We start from the raw sequence: 25,047 nt of genomic DNA on the forward strand, positions 1-25,047 counted from the left end.
GATTTAATGTTTAATACTGTAAGAAGGCCTCAAAGAAAAATGTATTTTAACTACAAGAAAAAAAATTAGCCAAAAGCAGCCCAGTTGTGCAGACAACTTAATTCCCCCTCCCCAGATCACAAAAGGGAATGTTAGGGGAGGAGGGCCTAAAGTCCTTAAGTATCTATTAATTCAGAGTTGTGATGATCAAATCTACCTGCTAACTACAGACTTTTGAAATCTGTTTGAAACAAAGAGTTACGCTGGTGTAAAAATCTCAGTTTTTTGGAGACTGTCCTCTTTCAACAGAAACTATCTTGAACTGAACTTCTGCTGGACTGCAAGAGGAGGTGTGCTCCCTGTTTTTAACTTTGAAAATATATATTACATAATGTCACTCTTTGGCCATTCTGTCTTACTAAATAATGGCACCAATCTTATTGCAGTGTGATCTGTTGTCTTTGTGTAAAAGATACCCATTCAGAACAAAAAGCTGAAATATATGTTGTAGAATCGTGGCCGGGGGGGAACCTCCCTAAAAATCTGTTTACCATTTAAAAAAAACAGGGATGATTCAGACATGTTTGAGTACAATAGAGCTGACCCACTCTGTTGAACTGAATGGTTTTAACCACACCCCCAGGTCATAGCCAAAGTGACTGAGATTAGCCACCCTTGTTGCCATGGGGTTAATGGTATAAGTGATCAGTAATTAAATTTGATGGGTGTACGCCCACAGTAAGAGAGGAGAGTGAGTGAGGATGGTGAGCTTTGATTAATATGCAACTGAAATAAAACCTCAGGAGTTAGCAGAAGCTATTGGACAGTTTAACTATAACCTAGGAGTTGGTTCAATTCTATTGGACAGTTTAAATATGACCCCAGGAGTTGGTTGAATTCTATTGGATAGTTTAAATATGACCCCAGGAGTTGGTTGAAAGCTATTGGACAGTTTAAATATAACCCAGGAGTTGGTCAAATGCTATGGGTCGCTCTTTCTAGCAACTCGAAGTCATTAAAATAATAATTTACAAAAATAAACATGGGTCTAACCCAAAACTGAAATGTTTCCAGGGTTCACAAACCTCCACAATACTTTAGAACAAGCATTTGTGCTAAAGAAAATCAAACATGTAAAAGCTCTGGGTATTTCTAGGGTGCTTACTATGGTTGTGATACACCAATTTTATTTCAAAAACAGCCCCCAAATTTTAAGCATGAAAGAAACATGTTTAAAAAACAAACAAACAATCCCCAAGACATTCGTTGATATCTGCAAGGGGCCCCACACTTGGGAATTGGTAGAGTAACATTAAAGATTGTTGTGTATGGTGATTTAATGTTTAATACTGAAAGGCCCCAAAGAAAAATGTATTTTAACTAAAAGAAAAAAATTAGCCAAAAGCAGCCCAGTTATGCAGACAACTTAATTCCTCCTCCCCAGATCACAAAGGTGAATGTTAGGGGAGAGTAAGGTGACCACATGTCCCGATTTTATAGGGACAGTCCTGATTTGGGGGTCTTTTTCATATATAGGCTCCTGTTACCCCCCCACCCTGATTTTTCACACTTGCTGTCTGATCACCCTACTCTCCCCAAAAATGGAGGGGTCAAAATGGTTTTAAAAAGCAGTTTCGTTTTTATTCTGAAAAAAAAAATAGTTTTGCTTTTTTAAATGGGGTTATTTGTCTTCTTAGAAGAGTTGGCTTTAATGTTTAAATTGTTAGCGATTCAAGGGCCCAAGCTAGAGAGACTTGTGGGTGTTTAAAAAGGCTTTCAGGAGCCCCCTCACCTCAGGGGTGACTCCCCCCAACGGATCTTGGCCCCCCCCCAGCGTCCCCGCGCGCCACAGAGAGTCTGGGCACAGGCAGGGCAGCTCTGCACATTGCCTCCGTCCCCCTCCCCCACCAGCCCTGACCCTGCTGCCAGCCTATTGGCCGGGAACAACAGCCAATGGCAGCTGTGGAGGGCGTTGCCAGAGCTGCCTGGCCACGCCTCCACAGCATGGGGCCGCAGGCCGAAAGCAGGAGGAGCCTGTCACTGTGAGACAGACACAGCCCTGGGGGTGGGGGAGCAGCAATGGGCACTCCGGGGCTGATGTTAAATACAAAGTTCAGAGGGGGTTTCCTTGGGGGGCTATAGCAACCCCACAGAGCAGACCTGGGCTGCAGCTGGTTCTGTCCATCACCCCCCCACCCCACAGAGACCCACACAAGCCTCTGCCCCCCAAAAAGACCCCCCCACTGGCCCCTGTGCCCCCATCACCCCTCACCAGAGAGCCCCCGCTTCTGCCTCCAGTGACAGCTTCCCTCCCCCTCTGCTCCCTACAATCTCCCCCTTTGCCTTCCCCCTTCTCCCAAGTCCATTGGCCGGAATGCTCCCAACCACCAGGACTAATGGGAGCTCCATCTGTAGCAGGGTGCCTGCTTGCAGATGCAGACATGCCTGGCTGTGCCTCAACAGCCCAGGGAGGGGGAGCTACAGGTGAGCAAGCCCCTGTCATCATCATTGCAGGCCCAGCAATTCTCTGGGTATTTAATTTCACTTAGGCAAGTAATTCAGTCTTCTCTTTCTTTTCAGACAGTTTGTGGCTTTTCCTGTAAGAAAACTTATAATTTCTTTGCAAATTTTTTCACTTGAAACTATAATTGTTCATAAGCTCATTTATTTTGTTAACTCGGTTTCATAGGCAATTTTAAAAGTCACTTGAATTGTACCTAGTTTTTTCCATTGGTCCAAAACCACATGAAAGATGTGTGGATTTTTATTTCTGTGGGCCAAAGCACCCTAAGTAGAAATATAAATGTTGAAGCTAGAAAAGATGGGTAAGGGTCCTTCAGGAAACTGTCCTCAAGTCATTCATTCTTCTGGGCATTCCATTTATTGTTCCCTCCTATAGTTATAGAGATCAGTGTTTCCGGAGGAGATGCAGAAAACTGGGGCAACCCTGCAGCAACTCTGTCTCTACCCCTGTTCTCTGCCTGCTCCCTCTACCAGCCCCTTTGGTCTCCCTAGGATTCCCCCTACCATTACTCCTTCTGGGTTTCTTTCCCTGATGCTTCTCATGAAATAAAGTTTGTCATTACAGCTTCTTATCTTTGTAATATATTTAATTTTGATGTATTTCTTAAGTGTTAATTAATGCACTATGGGAGTCCCCCTTCAACCCTCTGTACAAATTGATCCCCTTCTTTCCATATGTTTTGCCCATAAGGTTTTCTGCAGCCCTAGGGCAGCCAGCAATAACCCCTGTGCCTTTGCAATGGAGTGAGGGAAGGTGACCGTGGGTTCCCTAGTTATGTGATTTGCAAGAAGTGTTATCATTACTCAGGGTACCAAATGTGTTTAAATGATATAAGTGCCTTGTAAAAGCCCAAAGTAAGCTCATTTTCATTTTTCATGTAATAATCTCATATACAGTCTACACATATATTTCATTATTAGTTTAATTTATTTTTATTGTTGTTATTAGCTAGATTACTGTGGGGGGGTTTCAGTGTGAACAATGGTGTGCTATTTTAGGGGTTGAATGACATAATACACCCCCCCCTGCCCCTTCCCCAGTGTTCCTCACTAAGTCCGGTAATTTTGTCAAGTATCCGTTGTGCAACATGGTGGTGTCTACCCCTGCCCCGCGCTTCAGAGGGATGCGGGGTCCAGGGTGGCCTGGGGGGCTAGAGGGGGGCCTGGTGTCCCCCTGAAGCGTGGGGTCCCCCAAAGCACAGAGCCCCTCCCCCCCCAAGCAAAGAGCCTGGGACAGTTCTCCCGGTCCGTCCTATGCACAGCACGGCCCTGCTTGGGCACCAACAAAAATTATACAAAGCTGGAGCCCCTGACTGAAGAAGGCAGGTGAGAGGGGACAAAGTGAAAGGACTGGGAGGGGCCAAAGGAGCCAGAGCACTGGGGAGTGGGTGGGGGGAAGCTGTGCAGACCCCAGGAGAGGAGGGCAAGGGGCTTGGTGCGACATGGGGAGGAGGAAGGAGCCAGCTGCAGGAGGGAAAAGGGAAGGGCTGGCAGGAGGGGGAGTTGAGAGGACAAGGCTGTAGCCTGGGGAGAAAGCCAGCAGGCTGGGGACAGCGCAGAAAGGGAGGGCTCTGGGGAGCTCCAGGATGGAGTGAGAGAGGCAGGATGCAGAGCAGAGGAGTCCAAGGTGACCCCAAGTTCCTGGGCCTGACGTCAGAGAAGGGAGTGGGGTGGGAGAAAGGGCTGGGATTAGGAGTTTGCCCTTGAGATGGTGACTGGACATTAGTTCAATCGTTACCTTGGTCCCCATTCAGGGGCAGCGTTTGCTGACTTTGCTGCCCAGATTTCCCCATCCCTGATGAGCTTTCCTCAGCCCGTGGTGATGGGCCCCACGGCTCCTCCTGCTGTCATTGTCCCCAGTCTCTCTGCGGTGGGTCTCTGCCTCCCCGGTTCTAACCCATTGCTAGGGCAATGCCAGGGGGACTCGCTGCGCTAGGTCTGCAGGGGCGAGTGACTCCCTTTGCTCCCTCTCTCCATCAGGGAGTGGAGGAGTTCAGAGTCCTGGGCCAGCTGGTGGGGTGTCTCACTCTGTGCTGTGCGAAGCAGGAGCAGGAGATCTGCCAATAGGCTGTGGATGGACTTCACCACCTCCATTCCTTCATGCTGCGGCAAAAATATAAGAGCACCCCTTGTCCTCCCTAAATACACTGACATGGGGTTTCCAAACATGGAAAACATATTTACTGAACACTTCTGCCTTTTCTGCATCCTTTTAAACAGTCTCCGTCTAGTAATAGAGCCTACACCATTCCTAGGATTTCTTTTGTTCCTAATACCCTTTTTTAAAAAAACCTCCTTATTATCCTTAGTCCTGCAAGCCATAGAGTTTCCCCGGATGACTTTAGCATCCCTTATCCATATTCTACTTGTCATAACTTATATAGAATGGACATACTGACTCAGACCAATGGTTCATCTAGCCCAGTATTGTGTCTTCTGATAGTGGCCAGTGCCTCATGCTTCAGAGGGAATGAACTGAACAGGGAAATTTTGAATGATCCATCCCCTGTCATACAGTTCCAGGTTCTGGTAGTCAGAGGTTTAGGGACATGCAGAGTATGGGGCTGCATGCCCTGATTATCTTGTCTAATAGCCACCGATGGACCTATCCTTCACAAACGTATCTAATTCTTCTTTGAACTCAATTATACTTTTAGCCTTCACAATATTCCACGGCAACACTTTCCACAGGTTGCCTGTGCATTGTGTGACTAGATTCCTTCTTTTATTTGTTTTTAACTTTCTTCCTATTAATTTCATAGGGTGACACCTAATTCTCGTGTTATGTGCAGGGGTAAATAACACTTCCCTTTTCACTTTCTCCACACCAGTCATGATTTTATAGACCTCTATCATATCCCCCCCTTAGTCATCTGTTTTCTAAACTAAATGGTCCAAAGTCTACACTACAGACCTATATTGTTATAACTACGTTGCTCAGGGGTGTGAAAAATCCACACCCCTGTGCGATGTATTTCTACTGACGTAACTCCTTGCGTGGACAGCGCTATGTCAGCAGGAGTGCGTCTCCCACTGACTCAGCTAGCGCCTCTCAGGGAGGTGGATTAAGAGCTTGTTCGCATAGGAGCATCTTCACGTAAACACTACAGCGCCAGTGCAGCTACAGCGATACAGTGTTTGAAGTGTAGACTTGCCCCCTGTCTTTTTTATCTCTCCTCATATGGAAGCTGTTCCATCCCCCTAATCATTTTTGTTGCCCTTCTCTGCACCTTTTACAATTCTGGTATATCTGTTTTGAGATGGGGTGACCAGAATTGCACGCAGTATTCAAGGTGTGGGCGCACCATGGTTTTATATAGACGCATTATGATATTTTTCTGTTTTATTATCTATCCCTTTCCTAATGGTTCATAACACTCTGTTTGCTTTTTTAACTGCCACTGCATGCTGAGTGGATGTTTTCAGAGAACTATTTACAATGACTCCAAAAATCTCTTTCTTGAGTGCTAATTTAAACCCCATAATTTTGTATGTATAGTTGGGATTATGATTTCCAATGTGCATTACTTTGCATTTATCAGTATTGAATATCATCTGCCATTTTGTTGCCCAGTCCCCCAGTTTTGTGAGATCCCTTTGTAGCTCTTTGCAGTCTGCTTTGGACTTAACTATCTTGAGTCATTTTGTATCATCTGCAAATTTTGCCACCTCACTGGTTACCCCTTTTTCTGGATCATTTATGACTATGTTGAACTACACTGGTCTCAACACAGATCCTTGGGGGACCCCGCTATTTACCTCTCTCCACTGTGAAAACTGGCCATTTATTCCTATCCTTTGCTTCCTATCTTTTAACCACTGACCCATGAGAGAATCTTCCTTCTTCTCCCATGACAGCTTCCTTTGGTTAAGAGCCTTTGGTGAGGGACCCTGTCAAAGGCTTTCTGAAAGTCCAAGTACACTATATCCACTGGATCACCCTTCTCCACATTCTTGTTGACCCCTTCAAAGAATTCTAGTAGATTGGTGAGGCATGATTTCCCTTTACAAAAACCATGTTGACTCTGCCCAAACAAACTGTGTTCACCGATGTGTCTGATAATTCTGTTCTTCCCTGAAGTTTCAGCAATTTGCCTGGTACTGAAGTCAGGCTTACTAGGGATCACATCTGGAGACTTTTTAAAAATTCACTGTCACATTAGCTATTTCATACAGAGGCCGATTTAAACACTAGATTACATACCACAGCACTGCACATAAATCTGTCTGGATGTCTCGTTATACCTGCAACCTTTGCACCAGGCAGGCAATTTACCATGCGGTTCTCCCAGTCATCATAAACCCAACTGCTTATATGACTATTGGTTGAATCCCCAATTACTATTACCTGGTTTTTCTTTGTAAGTGGGGTTCCCCCCTCAGGTGGGGTAGCCTCAGTGTGAGAGGACATCATGACTTCATCTGGAAGGTAGGTCCCAACTACAGGATCATCTCCCTCTGCTCTAGCTCAATGTTCTGCTTCCTGGAAATTTTCACCCTCCTCAGCAGCACAGAGGCTGTCAGACTGGGGGTGGAACCACTCTACTGCATCCCTAAAAGTCTCCTCTATGTACCTCACTGTCTCTCTTGGCTCCAGCAGTTCTGCCCCTCTGGTCTCCTGGTCTCCGAGGGCCAGTAGCTCCTTGGGCCAAATGCCCACATATGCTACCTGCCCACAGGGACGGTAATTGTACATCCTGCATTCAGTGCAATCAACTGGAAAGCCCTACGCTGCTGCTGCACTTCTGCCTGGTTTATTTTTACTCTTCCAGGGGAGATTAATTTGTTTAGTTGAGAGGGGGTGGGGGGTTATTGGCCTGAGTTTACAGTATATTTGTTAGATGTACTTGTCTGTCACACACCCTCTCTAAACTTCCTTGCAAAACTCCCCCGTTTGCTAACCTAACATCTGATTTATATTGCCTCCTGTCTGTTTCCCCTCCCTGGTGCAGGCATGATGCTGGCAAAGAAGAGTGAAGAGTATCTACAGGTTCTCAGGGACTGGCAAGTCGAGAACACCTTCTGGTTCACCAACACCAGCGATATCGCCATGGTAACTACAGTCAGTGCTTCATGGGATTGTTGTGCCCAGAGTTATCAGGAGTCAGGAATTAACACCCTAGGAGTCAGGCAGGGCCGCCCAGAGGATTCCGGGGGCCCGGGGTCTTCGGCGGCGGGGGGCCCTTCCGTTCTGGGACCCGCCGCCGAAGTGCCCCGAAGACCCACGGCGGGGGCCCCCCGCCACCGAAACGCAGCCCGGTCTTCGTCGGCAGGGGCCCCCCACCGCGGGTCTTCGGGGCAGTTCGGCGGCGGGTCCCGGAAGGGAAGCGCCCCCCGCCGCCGAATTACCGCCGAAGACCGGGCTGCGCTTCGGCGGCGGGTCCCGCTCCGTCTTCGGCGGTAATTCGCCAGTGGGGGGTCCTTCCGCCCCGGAGCGGAAGGACCCCCCGCCGGCGAAGACCAGGAGTGAAGAAGCTCCTGTGCCCAGCCCTGCGAGAATTTTCCGGGCCCCCCGGAGCGAGTGAGGGACCCCGCTCCAGGGGCCCCGAAAAACTCTCGTGGGGGCCCCTGTGGGGCTCGGGGCCTGGGGCAAATTGCCCCTCTTGCCCCCCCTCTGGGCGGCCCTGGAGTCAGGGGGAAGAGACAGACCCAGGCGTGTGACTGACCCCATCGAGCTGGGCCAGCGCCCTGCCTATGGCCCACTCCACCTCATAGAATCATAGACCTCAGATCATCTAGTCCAACCCCCTACTCAAAGCAGGACCAACCCAACTAAATCATCCCAGCTAGGGCTTTGTCAAGCCGGGCCTTAAAAACCTCTAAGGAAGGAGATTCCCCCACCTCCCTAGGTAACCCATTCCAGTGCTTCACCACCCTCCTAGTGAAATATGTTTCCTAATATCCAACCTAGACCTCCCACACTGCAACTTGAGACCATTGCTCCTTGTTCTGTCATCTGCCGTCAGTGAGAAGAGCCGAGCTCCATCCTCTTTGGACCCCCACAGAGCAGGGCAGTTACCCCACTCCCAGGGAAAAATGTTAAAGGCAGCTGAGGTAGGCTGATTGGGGAGGCAGCCACAGCTGTGGCCACACTCAATCAGGCCACAGCTGGCCCTGATATAAGGCCTAAGTGAGGCACTGGGTCAAGCTTATTCCAGCCCTGGAGTGAGAAGGGCCTAGCTGCCTGGGAGCACAGGGGGTATCTCAAGCAGAGCAGTGCTGGGGACAGGAAGGCAGAGCTGGGAAGCTTGGTTCAGGTGAGTCCCCAGGCTAAAGACCAGGGGAGGTACTGGGGCTGCAGGGAAAGGCAGTAGGTCCAACCCCCTTACCAATGATGAGGGGCCATTACAGACTGCGGTTTGCCCCAGTGAGAGGGGACTAGATGATGACTGGCAGTAGCCACTGCTGCAAGGTGGGCTTAAGGGATTCAGGTTCCCCTGGGAGGGAAGACCCAGAGTGGGGGGGTACTGCCATGGGGCAGTACCCAGGAGATAGGGCACCATGGGACGGGAGGGATGCAGGGCCTGGAGTATAGTGGTGGAGACTGATAATGAAAGAGAAGTAGGGACAGCAGCGCCGGCCAGTAGGAGGCACTCCAAGACTGGGATGAGCTAACTCCTGAACAACCAGCAGGAGGCTCTGCGTTGCTGAGTGTGCACCCTGCTACACCACTGTTCAAGTAGTTGAAAGCAGCTATCAAATTCCCCCCTCACTCTTCTCTTCTGCAGACTAAATAAGCCCAGTACCCTCAGCCTCTCCTCGTAAGTCATGTGCCCCAGGCCCCTAATCATTTTCCTTGCTCTCTGCTGGACTGTCTCTGATTTGTCCACATCCTTTCTCTTGTGGGGGACCCAAATTAATGCAACACTCCCGATGTGACCTCACCAGTGCTGAATAGAGGGGAATAATCACTTCCCTCCATCTGCAGGCAATGCTTCTACTAATGCAGCCCAATATGCCTGCCTACATGCCACATCCCAAGATGCACTGGAGCTCACCCAAATGTGTTCCCCGCTCCTTGTCAGGTGTGGTGGGAGCTTCCCCAGAGATTAATGCAATAAAAGGCATCATTGTATCTGTGCATCAGTGCCACCCCCTGCTGAGCACTAGAGAGTGTATCCGTGCTGCACAGTATTGTGCCCCTGTGCACTGCCATGCTGGCCTCTGCCATACACTACAGCTTCTGATTGCTGGCTGGGTACTGTGCTGCCCAGGTGCAGTAACCCAGCCTTGTCCCAGCAAAGTGGGGTTTGCCTGCACTCCTGGCTGAGCCAGTCCTGGCTGCTCAGCCACCGACTGGAACCGCGCTGGGCAGCAAAAGGGGTTTCACTGGCAGGTTTGTTTCAGAAGTCTGGGAAGTACTTTCACCCATCTGAGTGCATGGACTTCCTCCTCAATGCTATCAGAGTCCATGACTCTGTGGCAGCCAGGCACATGCTGCATGTGATCCTGGGGGTCCCCGGCCCAAACTTGGAGTGGGTAAGAGCTGCAGTGAGAACACCCTGCTGGGGGAGCCCATCCATGAGTGTCTCTGTCTCTGGGTGCTAGGTATTATTGGGGGGTAGGTCTCTGGCCTGTGCTATGCGGGGGGGAAGGAGGGGGTCAGTCTAGGTCAGGGGTGGGCAAACTACGGCCCGTGGGCCACATCCGGCCCGCGGGACTGTTCTGCCTGGCCCCCGAGCTCCTGACCCAGGAGGCTCACCCTTGGCCCCTCCCTTGCTATCCCCCATCCCCCGCAGCCTCAGCTCGCTCGCTCCGCCGCTGGCGCAATGCTCTGGGCGGCGGGACTGCGAGCTCCTGGGGCAGCGAGCTGCAGAGCCCGGCCTGACCCAGTCTCTGTGCTGCACGGTGGCGGCGGCTGCATGGCTGTAGCGCCGCCAGCCAGCGGTGCTCCAGGCAGTGTGGTAAGGGGGCAGGGGACAGGGGGGGTTGGATAGAGGGCAGAGGAGTTCGGGTTGGTGGTCAGAGGGCGGGGGTGTGGATAGGGCAGAGGTGGGCAAATTACGGACCGCGAGCCACATCTGGCCTGCGGGGCCATCCTGCCCAGCCCCTGAGCTCCCAGCTGGCCCCGGCCCCTCCCCGGCTGTCCTTCCTCCCCCGCAGCCTCAGCTTGCTGTGCTGGCAGCGCGGCATCCTGGCTGGCTCCAGGGCTGGGCGGCGCGGTGCAGGGGCAGATTTACAAGTGAACACAGGGTGCCCTGGCAAAGGCCCCCCAACAACAGGGGGACCCAGGGCCGGGCACTCGGGCAACTCAACACTGGCTGCACTGAAATCATATGCAGGTGGGCGGTGCAGATGGCGGGAGTGCAGGGAACGCAGGCGGAGGACTCAGGGAGAGCACTGGGAGGCCACGCAGCCGGCCAGAGAGAAGCCGGCCGCCGCTTCTCTCTGGCTGTGCGGCTGCCCCTGCTCCTGTTGAGTCCTCCGCCCATGTTTGCGGGGCCACATTCCGAAAGGGGCTGGGGGGGCGGGGGGAAGATGGATAAGGGGTTGGGTCCTGGAAGGGGGCGGTCAGGGGCAGGGGGTCCTGGAAGGGGGTGGTCAGGGGGTGGGGGGTGGATGGAGGGGGGTCGGTTGGGGACAAGGAGCAGAGGGGTTGGATGGGTTTGGAGGTTCTTAGGGGGGCAGTCAGGGGGCAGGAAGTGGGAGGGGGTGGATAAGGGGTGGGGGGCAGGCTGTTTGGGAGGGGGCACAGTCTTCCCTACCTGGCCCTCCATACTGTTTTGCAACCCCAATGTGGCCCTTGGGCCAAAAAGTTTGCCCACCCCTGGTCTAGGTGATCACCATGGCCGCTTGTGGCCTTGCAGTCTATGAATCGATAAGCCAGGAACTGGTCCTGTGCTCTAGGTCTGGGGCTGGAGAAGAGGATGTGGGATGGTAGATGGCTCTCAGGTGCAGCAGGTCCCTTGCACCCCAGATCAATAGGAGCACGAAGAAGCCAAGGCCCCCCTCTACCCATTTCCCTTCCAGGTGTCTGAGGCTCTGAGGAGCATGTACCACAACCTGGACTCTATCAGCGAGCTGCTGGCCCAGCAGGAACTGCTCAGGGCCCTTCTCCTGCTGGGCTACCAGTACAGCGAGGAGGTGGTCAGAACCCTGCTGGGCTGCTTACTGTCATGTGACAGGTACAGGGCTGGGGCTGCCGCTGCTTGCACTCTGGGTCCCCTGGACTGGTCGTGTTGCCAGGGACAGGGGAGTGCAGAACCCTCCAGAGATCTCCTGCTCCCTGCAGAGCTGCTGCTTCTCCTGGAGGGTTTTGCAGGCTGGCTTGCCCTGGAGACAGGCCAATCTGCAAAACCCTGTACGGCATCCCTTGGCCTCCCCTGGGGCTGACACTCAGATCCGGCCCCATGAAGCTTGCACCAGCCAATGGGGGCCTTACTGCAGCAGGAGGGCAACAAAGGGCTGGCCAGTGGCGGGAGACCCAGCATTGGTGCCAGGAAGGTGAAGGAGGCTAGCAGGACTCTGACCAGGTGCCATTGGCTCTCTCCCTTTGCAGCATTGCTGCGGAGATGTTGAGGATGCTGACGTCCCACCCCGAGACCACGGGAAAGGTCCTACGGGAGCTGCTCAACAGGCTGCGGGAGCAGCCTCTGTGTCAGCATCATGACATCTCTCAGAGAGAGGCTGGCATTGCCCCCTTGGCCGTAAGTACCAGCCCCTGCAGCAAGGGAGGGAGCGCTGTATGTCCACATCACGGCCTGAGGGGGTCTCTCAGCCTCCTACTGGGTCTAGTCATTGGGTTGAAGAGAGACAGCGTGACTCTAGCCAGTGCTATAGTCGAGCCAGAACACGCTGAAACTCTCTCCTGGTGCTATTCAGCAGCACTCAGAACCTCAGGGTGAGACGGGATTGCAGGGTCAGCTCGTCCAGCCCCCTGCCACGATGCAGGACTTGTTGTGTTTAACCCACCCCCAAGAGGAGATATGACCAATAGGGGTGGGGTGTCCCGGGTGAGGTGACCTGTCCTCTCTACTGGGACTTGTGCTGTTCATCATATTCACAAATGATCTGGAAAAGGGGGTAAAAGGTGAGATAGCAAAGTTTGCAGATGATTCAAAACTACTCAAGAATAGTTAAGTCTAAAGCAGACTGAGAACAGTTACAACGGGATCTCACAAAACTGGGTGGACAACAAAATGGCAGATGACATTCAGTGTTGATAAGTGCAAAGTAATGCACGCTGGAAAACATAATCCCAACTATACATATAAAATGATGGGGTCTCAATTAGCTGTTATCACTCAGGAAGGAGATCTTGGAGTCATTGTGGATAGTTCTCTGCAAACATCCACTTAATGTGTAGCGGCAGCCAAAAAGGCGAACAGAATGTTGGGACTCATTAGGAAAAGGATAGAGAATCAGACAGAAAATATCATAATGCCACTATATAAATCCATGGTATGCCTGCACCTTGAATGCTGTGTACCGATGTGGTTGCCCCATCTCAAAAAAGATCTATTAGAACTGGAAAAGCTGCAGAGAAGGGCGACAGAAACGATGAAGCATATGGAATGGTTTCCTTATGAGGACATATTCAAAAGACTGGGACTGGTCACTTTAGAGAAGAGACAACCACTGGGGATGCAATGGGGTGCACAAACCTCATAATGGGCAATCAGGGGTTAAGGAGCTGCTCTGGGCCCAGCCATGTCTCTGCACCACCACACTTGCAGGAAATGCTCCAGCTGCAGGAGGAGTTAAAAGGCAGGGCAGTGGCTGGTTTGGGGGCAGCCCAGGGAAGAGAGCAGACCTGTGACCTTCATCTCCAGCAGAGGAGAGCGGAGGGAAAGGCAGAATCTCTGCCCGTGACAGCTGAGGGAAGGGAAGGCCTTACACAGACACAGCCTGAGAGGAAGGCGTTCCCCTCTCCCTCGCATATGGGCTCTGAGTTTTGTTCATTTCCCTGTACTGTGGATGACCCCCATCTCACGGAGTCCCTGGGTGATGCTCTGGAACTGCTCCCTATGATGCCAATCAGAACTCAGGTGAAGTCTCTTCTCTATGAGCAGACTGTCACCAGGGCAAGAAGCTCACACACCTTCCGCCTTCCTGGATCTGACCTTGGAGCATTCAGCATCCTCTGCCCCTCCATGCGCTTCCCACAGTGAGTCTGCCCAGGCAGAGTTCTGGGGAAGCCAGAGGGTCTTGCACCCCCACTTCACAGTCAGACATGACTCTTAGCCAGCCAGTAAAACAGAGGTTTATTAGATGACAGGAATATGGTCTAAAACAGAGCTTGTAGGTACAGAGAACAGGACCCCTTAGCCAGGTCCATTTTGGGGGGCAGTGAGCCAGACACCCACATCTGCACTTCACTCCACGTCCCCAGCCAGCTCCCAACTGACTCTCTCCAGCCCCTGCTCTCTGGCCTTTGTCTCTTTCCGGGGCCAGGAGGTCACCTGATTCCTTTATTCTCCAACACCTTTAGCTGACACCTTGCGGGGGGAAGGGCCCCGGGCATTAGTTGCCAGGAGACAGAGTGTTGGCCATTTATGCACACTGGCCTTTATCCCACCACCTAGAAACTTAAGAAATACATAGGGGAAACTGAGGCACCCCCTACACTATTCAGAGGAAACATTAAGAACTGTCTCACTTCATCACACTCCATGGGGAAAGTCCTAAGATGGTGCTGGCCTAGAATGGGGGCCATACCACGGGAGGAGGCAGTGACTGCCCGAGAAAGGAAGAAAGTTGCCCTGCTGCCCGCAGCTGCCAGGAGGTGCCTGGTGGTGAACAGATACCTATCACACCAACCAGACCCAGATGGAGACTTTGGGATCATCGCAGGGGAGTGGTAGGAAGTGGCCCAGGGAAGGCAGCCTTAAGCATCCCCAGCTGTTAGAACACTGGGCCAGGGGTCAGAGCCTGGTGGACTGATAGGGCCTGGATTCCACTACCAACAACCCCCCAGAGCCAGCGCTCAGAGCTGGAATCAGGAGTTGAGGTCAGAACAAGGCACATGCAGTGCTGGGAGCCAGACAAGCGTGAGGGCAGGGTGAGAGCAAGCTGAAGCCTGTGGCTGTGGAGTCTGTCCTGCGCTCAGTCAGGGTACAGGTCTAAGCCATGGACTGACGTCAGGCAGTTGAAGCTGCTGTGAGGCCCATAGACCAGCCCTAAGAGGCACCAGCCCAGTGCCTGGCTCGTGGACTGGCTGGGCCCTGCACAGAAATGGCTCATCCTTCATGTGGGTCAATCAGGCTCTAGTTCTGGGAGGACTCTTCACCTCACGTTCCGGGGCAGGGCCCTGGACCCTATACCGCCCCGGCTGTATCCTGAGCTTCAGACCAGAAGCAACCAGCAACTCAGCCGGTCCGACCTCCTGTATGTCACAGATCACCAGCCCCACCCTGCCCCCCCACACTAACCCAGCACCCAAAATGAGACCGAAGTGCCACAGCCCCCGGCAGACTGGACTGTTACGTGCCACGGGCTGAAACCAGGAGGGGCTGAGGGGCACCAGAGCCTGAGGTTCTGCAATGGCAGGGAAAGGGTTAAGTGGGAGACACCCAGATAATCCTGGCAAGTGACCCACACCCCACTCTGCTGGGGAAGGTGAGAACCCCCAAGTCACTGCCAGTCTGACTGCGGGGGTGGGGGGGAATTCCCCCCCGACACCACACACGGCGATCAGCTATACCCTGCACATGGGCACAAGGACCAGCACTCACCGGCGGCGGGAAGCGGAGCACCATGGCTGGGAGCTGGCGGAGTAGAGCAGGCTGGGGCTGGGCTGCTCCGCTTCCTGCTGCTGCTAGTGAATGTGTGTGGGGGGGAATCCCTCCCCCCAAGCCGCCTCCCCTGAGTGAAATGACTGGGGCCAGGGTGAGGGAAGTGGAGCGGGCTGCTCCCAGCCCCCCGCTAATCCCCTGGGCCTGTAGGTTATAACAATTGGTTTTAACATTACAGTCGTGTGACTTATCCCACCAGGTTTAAGTAATACTAACTAGATGGAATTTATGCTCATAAATGAGCAATTCCAATTCCTCTTGTTTGTTACCCATGCTTCTAGCATCAGTGTATCGGCAATTCAAGAATTTATTCTCTTTTGCCGTTTGGTGCCTTTATTCATTTTGTTCTCAACATCTTGATTTTTGAGCTGAGCGCTCATATCTTCACTCTTTTTACCCTCCCCTTTTGCTATTAGTTTAACCCCATCCTGACTACTCTAGCCACAGGAGGGTGAGGAGGAAAGAATAGAGAGGCAAATAAGAATAGGAAGGGGATGGGATGGGGGAGGTGGGGGCGAGTGTTCTGGGGAGGGGCAGCAGGAGGAGACGGAGAGGGGTGTGGGTCTGCAGTCTGAGGCCAGCCCTCCCCTCACTCTGCGGTGCTGCTAAGCCCCTGATGGAGAAGCCAACGCTTCTGTGCTATCTCCAGGCGCTCCTGTGGTGCTTTGCCCCTGCCTGTGCTGGAGCGGGGGGATGAGTTGCTGGGGTTTGTATTTGCTGGTTGTCAGGAAAACAAGGGAGGTGCTGTCCTCACAACTAAACCCTGGAGGTCTGTCCAAGGTCCACACTATCAACAAGGCATCGCTGTGGAGAAGCGAAGGCCAGGGAAGAGCCCAGGACGGGTCTTGAGGGGTGGAGACCAGGAGCCTGAGGGTAAACGGAGAGGAGGGTCCTATCCAGGACGGGAAAGGACAGTGCTGGAGACACCGTATTGCTGGGAGGTGACTGGGAAAGGCAGAGTGAGGGAGGAGCTGTGCTGAAGAACCAGCAGGTGGTGGGGCTAAGTTTGGTTTGGAGAAGCCCCCTCCAGCATCGGTTAATAGCTTGCCAGGGAGAGGGCTGTGAGCCCGAATGCAGAATAAACCACATGTGAAACGGGTCTAGTGAATGAATCCCCAGTGGTGTCACGAAACCAGCATGTGATCCAGAAACTGCCAGTAATGGAGTGGCAAAGTGGGTCAGGATTCAGCGCCATTAGCAGAGCAATGCCAGGAGCTCAGCTCTGCATGAGGAGGAAGTGCTGGAGGGCAGGATGATCACAGGAGGGGAGCCAGCAGAGCTGGGTGTGAGGGTCATGGCATCGTGGGAGGGGAGGGATATCGGGGCGGGGAGGTCTGCTGTGCAGGGATCTCCAGAGCTGGGTTAGTCAGGGTGCTGACAATGAGGGTGGAGGTTCAGGGATAGAGCTGAGTGATGGTCCGCTCTGAAGCTGCTGTAGCCTAGGATTGCTGTGTATCAGCAGGGACCTGCATGGTGGTTAATTTCCCTATGCCCCCATGAGAGTTTTTCGGGGCTCCTGGAGCAGGGTCCTTCACTCACTCCAGGGGGCCCGGAAGACTCTTGTGGGGCAGGGCGCAGGAGCTTCTTCATCCCGGTCTTCGCCGGCGGGGGGTCCGTCCACTCTGGGGCGGACGGATCCCCCACTGGCGAATTACCGCTGAAGCGGGACCCACCGCCGAAGTTCAGCTCGGTCTTCAGCGGTAATTCGGCGGCGGGGGGCCCTTCAGTTCCGGGACCCGCCGCCGAAGTGCCCCGAAGACCCGTGGCGGGGGCCCCCCGCCACCAAATTACCACCGAAGACTGGGCTGCACTTTGGCGGCAGGTCCTGCTTCGGCAGTAATTCGGAGGCGGGGGGGGGCCCCTGCCGTGGGTCTTCGGGGCACTTCGGCGGCGGGTCCTGGAACGGAAGGGCTCCCCCCACTGCTGAAGACCACAGGCCCCCGGAATCCTCTGAGTGGCCCTGCAGTAGAGACCAAGCTTTTGTGACACAGGAGCAGAGGGATTGCCATATGGGATCAGAGCAGAGGCCCATCTAGCCTAGTGTCCTGACTGGCACTGCCCAGCGCCCAGGAGCGGCGCCAGAGTTTCTGGCGCCCTAGACAGAATTTGGGGGGTGGCATTTTGTGCGCTCCCCGTGGGGCGCGCAGGAGCTTCCAGTTCCACTCACATCGCGCCACCGAAGACAGACCCTCCGCCGAAATGCCGCAGGCGACAGCAGCAGTCATTGAGTTGCTCAACTGCCTGCTGCTGTTTTCCGCGGCACGTCGGCAGAAGGTCCTTCTTCGGCGGCACGATGGGAGCGAACCAGAAGCTCCCGCGCGCCCCGTGGGGAGCGCACAAAATGCCGCCCCCCAAATCTTGGCTCCCTAGGCGACCGCCTAGGGTCGCCTAATGGAAGCGCCGGCCCCTTCAGAGGAAGGTGCAAGAAACCCCCCTCCCCAGTGGATAATTGTGAAATAACCTGATCCCGTTAGTTAAAGGGTAGCTCACGCCCTGAAGCAGGAGAGGTTATAGTTCTTCCAAACATCCTGGGGATCTATTTTCAGGAGGGAAGGCATTTGGGGTAATTCGGACAGCTGGCCTAGCATTGTCCCCTCCCCTTCTGGGCAGATCCAGCCCGTCGTGGAGCAGGTAAGAGTTGAGGAGCAGAAGCTGGGGAAGAGGACAGGGACTGAGTTTAGCTGAAGCCCTTTAGCGAAGGCTAAATCATTAGCTCTCCTCCCTGGGCTCCCCCACTGGATAATGATGGCTCCAGTCTCTAACCCTCCTGGAGTCTCCAAACCTCACTCTTTGGAAGCCCCTTGTTCCCTGCAGCAGGGCTGCATGGCTGGGCAGGATCAGGGTGTGCCCCTATACTGAGGGAGGGCCAGGTAGCATCAGTGTCTGGTGTGCACTGAGGCCGAGGGAGCAGAGGTGGGGGGTGGGAGCCCTGCCTGCCCCTGTCTGAGCCCTGCCTCACCCCCTGCGTGGGGCTGGCATCACCGCCATGCACGTTCCTCCGCACCCCACTCTCTTTTAACAAGAGTGGGCATTTGGCCCATTTGCTCTTGCCACTAATCAGCTTTGCAAGAGCAATCGGGACAAATGCCCACTCTTGCCAGAAAAGTCAGGACTGCCGGGACAGGGCTTAAAAAAGGCACTGTCCTGGCCAAAATGGGACATATGATCCTCCTACTACTGTGGCCTGCCTCCTTTCAGCTCCCTCTGCCCTGCCCTCCCGCAGCTGATCCCATCCCCTGGGTGTGGGCTCTGAAGTTTCTGTTTTGCAGGGCCTGCTCTCTGGGCCGATCATGATGGAACACTTTGGCTACGGGACCGAGTCTCAGTACAAGTGAGTGCCCATCTCTCTTAGGGCTCCCGGGGGGGGGGCCCTACCCTGCTCCCCCACCCCACAGGCACACAGTACAATCAATGCTCCATTTGACAGCTGCTTCTCTGACCATCCCCAGGGCTCTTGGGCAGAGCAGCCTACCTGAGGGACAGGGGGCATCTTCCAAACAGGGCCCAGGCACTGCTGTCTCTGCATCTCCCCATCTGGGTGGGGAGGCACCCTCTGAGATTCCCCACGGGCCGGTGGGGGCCAGGCAAAGGCCGACTGTCATCAAACCCCACTCGCCCGGCTCCGCTGCACAACCTGGCACATGCCAGCAGGTCCCTGCACTGGGGAGCAAGGGTCCAACTCGGGGGGAGGGAGAAGGGTCCTTGGGAGCCTGGCAGATCTTATGCACCAGGTGTCTGTATGTCTGTCCTCTCTGCAGTGGGCCCCAGCTGAAGGGCTCCTCCTCTCCCATGGGAAAAAGATTTAAAGGGGCCATGCTCTCTAAACCCCAGAGGGGTTACACACAGGACAGGGGATTCCGGGCGACTAGTCACACGCAGCTGGCATGGACTACTAGTTCCTGCTGTCTTAAAATGCCCAGTGGCCTACGTGCTAGAGACCCAAACACTTAATCACTCGATAGGGAGCCCTTCCACGAGGCCAGCTCTGAGCACATAGTGCTGGGGCTGCAAGAGAACTGCAGACAAAGAAGGGTGTCGGTGGCGTCGGTGGCCTTCCTCATGTGCCCAGAGATTGGGTGATGAGAGACAGAAGGGTGGGTGAGGGAATATCTTAGATTCACCCAAGACAAGCGCTGGAGCTTTCTGTGTTAGCTTCTCTCTCACCCACAGTCACTGGGCCAACCAAAGACATTCCCTCCCCCCACCTTGTCTCTCTCATGTGCTGGGCCTGACAGGGCTACACCAACGCTGCGGAAAGACATGGCGGAGGCTGTCCTTGCCCAGCCACGCCTGCCAGAGCCACGCAGGAAGCGGTTTACGCCAGGCAGCGCAGGGTGGAGAAGTAGCCGACTGACCCCTTGGCCAACAGCACAGAGGCTGCGGTCTGTTCCATGCAGGCGATTGGGAGCCACGTCTCACCCAGCAGGGAAGGCAATGTGGCCGTGTCCTGGGCCAGGGAGGGGAGCTGCTGCTGTGATCAGTTCTGGGCAGCACTCACCGGGCAAGCAGGCAGACGCCTTTGTGGTGTGTGTCGGACCTCATGAGCAGGTCCCAGCCGCCCTGCTTCAGGATGAAGGTGACCTGGTCCTTGTAGCCAGCACATCGAAGCAAAGCTTTCATGGCCTTCACCGTGAACCTGTGTGCAGAGCGAGCCTCTTGTTACTGAGTGAGCCCAGGCCAGGCCCTGCCGCGTGCCTGCGGGCGACGGTGCAGAACCCAGGCTGGGTGTCAGGCTAGCGGTACCTGACGGGGCTGAGGGGTGTGGGCGTGTCCTCCTGGTTATGCTCCTTCTCGTGCGAGCCTTGGGCAGGTTGTGACGGTGCGGTTCTGGCGGGACCCAACTGAGAGTGCCAAATCAGGACCAATTGCTCAAACAGGGCAGTCACAGCCCTAGGCTGGGGTTTTTCCACCTCTAAGGCAAACCAAACCAGCCAGACAAAGAGGACTTTGGTCTCACCCCACTGGCTAACCACAAGTCACACAAGCAATTTCCTTAGACACTCCAGTCTCCCAGTATCACCACCAGTGCACTCGTCCTGGGGATGAATGGTTATGAAAACCAACACCCCAATAAAAGAAAAAGGTTCTTTCGATCCCAAAGGACCAAGCCCCAGACCCAGGTCAATATACACATCAGATCTTACCCACATATCGCGCTGTTGCCAATCCTTTAGATTCTAAAATCTAAAGGTTTATTTACAAAGGGAAAAAGGTAGAGATGAGAGGTAGAATTGGTTAAATGGAATCAATTACATACAGTAATGGCAAAGTTCTTAGTTCAGGCTTGCAGCAGTGATGGAGTAAACTGCAGGTTCAAATCAAGTCTCTGGAACATCCCCCGCTGGGATGGGTCATCCAGTCCTTTGTTCAGAGCTTCAGTTTGTAGCAAAGTCCCTCCAGAGGTAAGAAGCAGGATTGAAGACAAGATGGAGATGAGGCATTAGCCTTATATAGGCTTTTCCAGGTGCAAGAACCTCTTTGTCCTTACTGTGGAAAATTACAGCAAAATGGAGTCTGGAGTCACATGGGCCAGTCTCTGCATACTTCGCTGAGTCACAAGGCGCATTTGCCTTCTCTCCATGGGTCAGTTGTGTAGCTGATGGTCCTTAATGGGCCATCAAGCAGGCTAAGCAGAGCTAACACCAACTTGTCTGGGATATCACCCAGAAGCACATCACCAACTTGAAATACAGACAGTATAGAGCCAATATACATAACTTCAACTAAAAATGATACATGCACACAGACAGCATAATCATAATCAGCAACCCATAACCTGGTCTTAGACACCTTATATGACCCCCTTTACCTAAGATTTGGTGCCACTACGGGACCTTGGTTGCAACCCATGTTCTATATGGTCCCAATTTATATCAGTAACGTCACACCCCCATCGCAAAATTGATGCAGGAAGGGATGTCACAAACATCACTGACTGCATCCCAAGGGCCCCCTTTCCTTGGGTCTGTCTCACTACAGCTAGTGTTGGGCTAGAGGCCGTACCAGCGTATAACAGAAATGGTTTATCAAAGTCATGTTCAATAACATGATTGAATCTCTTTACAAACTTAAGGTAAAACCTGGTCTGAACAACAGCGGATTGGATCTGCTTTTGCAGCAGGGTTCCTGTATGTTTCATGTGATCTTGCCAAGAGCTAAAGAACAGAGCTACTTTATCCATACAAATTTTGGCAAATGTTTGGAGCCCAATTAACATCAAGTTAAGATAGATAGTAATTTTTATAGTACAGGAATCTTGGCATTTAGCCATAAAATCAATTTGGTAGTGTGCCTTAGTTTCCCTTTTTATACAGCACGTTAGGTCTGGAGTGTCTTTTCTTCTATGAAAAGTTCCAAGATTGTCTACAGGCATTAACAGTGAAACATTAGTATAACACGGCCTTTTAACATAAAGTATGTCTTCATGCATTACTCTCAACATGTTTAAGGGATTTTCCACAAGATTAGGCACATTGCACATTTTTACCTTTCTTGGTAATAGCAACACGTTAGTAACAAACAATAGAAATGATCCCTGAAAGTATACTTATCATTAGCAATAACAACAAATTTATTGCAAGTGTCCATCTACAATCATGTTTGTCACACCACACCTTTGGCTCAATACTATTGGGGTTTGGGCATTTTAGGGTTAACCTGTGGCTTCCCTTTGCAAAGTTCAGTTTTTTCTTTCCTCCTTGTCCTGCAGGATTAAACCCTGATTTCTCTTGCTTAACAGAATTCACTGGCTGATGGGGTGGGCTCTGTTTGCTAACAGCTATTAGCAAGTCTTTCTTCTCCCTGCCAGCCAGGTAATTTGCATTAACACAAACACTAGCTTTTAACTCCTTAGCTGCTATGGATTCCAAGGCTGGACTTTGTCTTACAGAGATACCACACAAATTCAAAGGGTCTGAGGCTGAGAGCTGGCTTGCTCTCCCCTGCATCTTTAAGAGTTCAGCCATAAAACTGTTCTGCTCTGGAACACCAGTAACCCAATCTGTCCTCAGACCCTGAAGCACAGACTGCTTACTCACAGATTCAGCATGGAGACATTCCTGTTCCAACACCATTGTCTTCCCAACACGCTGGCCACACTGTATCATGTCATTCAACGCCTAAAATAGCACACAATTTTTCACACTGAAAAAAACCCCACAGTAATCTAGCTAATAACAACAATAAAAATAAATTAAACTAATAATGAAATATATGTGTAGACTGTATATGAGATTATTACATGAAAAATGAAAATGAGCTTACTTTGGGATTTTACAAGGCACTTATATCATTTAAACACATTTGGTACTTCATGAGAAGCATCAGGGAAAGAAACCCAGAAGGAGTAATGGTAGGGGGAATCCTAGGGAGACCAAAGGGGCTGGTAGAGGGAGCAGGCAGAGAACAGGGGTAGAGACAGAGTTGCTGCAGGGTTGCCCCAGTTTTCTGCATCTCCTCCGGAAACACTGATCTCTATCACTATAGGAGGGAACAATAAATGGAATGCCCAGAAGAATGAATGACTTGAGGACAGTTTCCTGAAGGGACCCTTACCCATCTTTTCTAGCTTCAACATTTATATTTCTACTTAGGGTGCTTTGGCCCACAGAAATAAAAATCCGCACATCTTTCATGTGGTTTTGGACCAGTGGAAAAAACTAGGTACAATTCAAGTGACTTTTAAAATTGCCTATGAAACCGAGTTAACAAAATAAATGAGCTTATGAACAACTATAGTTTCAAGTGAAAAACTATAAATGGACTTCTTTGCAAAGAAATTGTAAGTTTTCTTACAGGAAAAGCCACAAACTGTCTGGAAAGAAAGAGAAGACTGAATTACTTGCCTAAGTGAAATTAAATACCCAGAGAATTGCTGGGCCTGCAATGATGATGACAGGGGCTTGCTCACCTGTAGCTCCCCCTCCCTGGGCTGTTGAGGAACAGCCAGGCATGTCTGCATCTGCAAGCAGGCACCCTGCTACAGATGGAGCTCCCATTAGCCCTGGTGGTTGGGAGCATTCCGGCCAATGGACTTGGGAGAAGGGGGAAGGCAAAGGGGGAGATTGTAGAGAGCAGAGGGGGAGGGGAGGTGTCACTGGAGGCAGAAGCGGGGGCTCTCTGGTGAGGGGTGATGGGGGCACAGGGGCCAGTGGGGGGGTCTTTTTGGGGGGCAGAGGGTTGTGTGGGTCTCTGTGGGGTGGGGGGGGTGATGGACAGAACCAGCTGCAGCCCAGGTCTGCTCTGTGGGGTTGCTATAGCCCCCCAAGGAAACCCCCTCTGAACTTTGTATTTAACATCAGCCCCGGAGTGCCCATTGCTGCTCCCCCACCCCCAGGGCTGTGTCTGTCTCACAGTGACAGGCTCCTCCTGCTTTCGGCCTGCGGCCCCATGCTGTGGAGGCGTAGCCAGGCAGCTCCGGCAACGCCCTCCACAGCTGCCATTGGCTGCTGTTCCCGGCCAATGGGCTGGCAGCAGGGTCAGGGCTGGTGTGGGAGGGGGACGGAGGCAACGTGCGGAGCTGCCCTGCCTGTGTCCAGACTCTCTGCAGCGCGCGGGGGCGGGCCAAGATCCGTTGGCGGGAGTCACCCCTGAGGTGAGGGGCTGCACGTTGACAACCTATGGTGTGGGGCCCCCGAAAGCCTTTTTAAACACCCACAAGTCTCTCTAGCTTGGGCCCCTGAATCGCTAACAATTTAAACATTAAAGCCAACTCTTTTAAGAAGGCAAATAACCCCATTTAAAAAAACAAAACTATTTTTTTTCCAGAATAAAAACAAAACTGCTTTTAAAAACCATTTTGGCCCCTGCATTTTCGGAGAGGAGTAGGGTGACCAGACAGCAAGCGTGAAAAATCAGGGGGGGGGGTAACAGGAGCCTATATATGAAAAAGACCCCTAAATCAGGACTCTCCCTATAAAACTGGGACATCTGGTCACCCTACTCTCCCCTAACATTCACCTTTGTGATCTGGGGAGGAGGAATTAAGTTGTCTGCGTAACTGGGCTGCTTTTGGCTAATTTTTTTTTCTTTTAATTAAAGCATTTTTCTTTGGGAGCCTTACAGTATTAAACATTAAATCATCATACACAACAATCCTTAACGTTACTCTACCAATTCCCAAGTGTGGGGCCCCTTGCAGATATCAACGAATGTCTTGGGGATTGTTTGTTTGTTTTTTAAACATGTTTCTTTCATGCTTAAAATTTGGGGGCTGTTTTTGAAATAAAATGGGTGTATCACAACCATAGTAAGCACCCTACAAATACCCAGAGCTTTTACATGTTTGATTTTCTTTAGCGCAAACGCTTGTTCTAAAGTATTGTAGAGGTCTGTGAACCCTGGAAACATTTCAGTTTTGGGTTAGACCCATGTTTATTTTTGTAAATTATTATTTTAATGACTTTGAGTTGCTAGAAAGAGTGACCCATAGCATTCAACCAACCCCTGGGTTATATTACAAGTGTCCACAGCTTTCAACCAACTCCTGGGGTCATATTTAAACTATCCAATAGAATTGAACCAACTCCTGGGTTATAGTTAAATTGTCTAATAGCTTCTGCTAACTCCTGAGGTTTTATTTCAGTTGCATATTAATCAAAGCTCACCATCCTCACTCACCTCTCTTACTGTGGGCGTACACCCATCAAATTTAATTACTGATCACTTATACCATTAACCCCGATGGCACCAAGGGTGGTTTATCTCAGTCACTTTGGCTATGACCTGGGGTTGTGGTTAAAACCATTCAGTTCAACAGAGTGGGTCAGCTCTATTGTACTCAAACATATCTGAACCAGCCCTGTTTTTTTAA

General features: G+C 52.1%; 1 protein-coding gene across 7 annotated transcripts in view; it reads right to left on the minus strand.

Annotated features, from left to right (window-relative positions):
• The window catches only part of LOC123369347 (maestro heat-like repeat-containing protein family member 7), a 172,383-nt gene that overhangs the window by 145,117 nt on the left and 2,219 nt on the right, over positions 1-25,047 (minus strand). For all 7 annotated transcript variants that reach the window (XM_045014846.1, XM_045014848.1, XM_045014847.1 and 4 more), the window contains exon 2: positions 22,274-22,354. In XM_045014846.1, the coding sequence (XP_044870781.1) occupies positions 22,274-22,284 (11 nt within the window). In that variant the 5' untranslated portion in view covers positions 22,285-22,354. The remainder of the gene's footprint in view (positions 1-22,273; positions 22,355-25,047) is intronic.

The sequence above is a fragment of the Mauremys mutica genome, chromosome 4 (assembly GCF_020497125.1).
Source record: "Mauremys mutica isolate MM-2020 ecotype Southern chromosome 4, ASM2049712v1, whole genome shotgun sequence".
Classification (NCBI taxonomy): Eukaryota; Metazoa; Chordata; order Testudines; family Geoemydidae; genus Mauremys; species Mauremys mutica.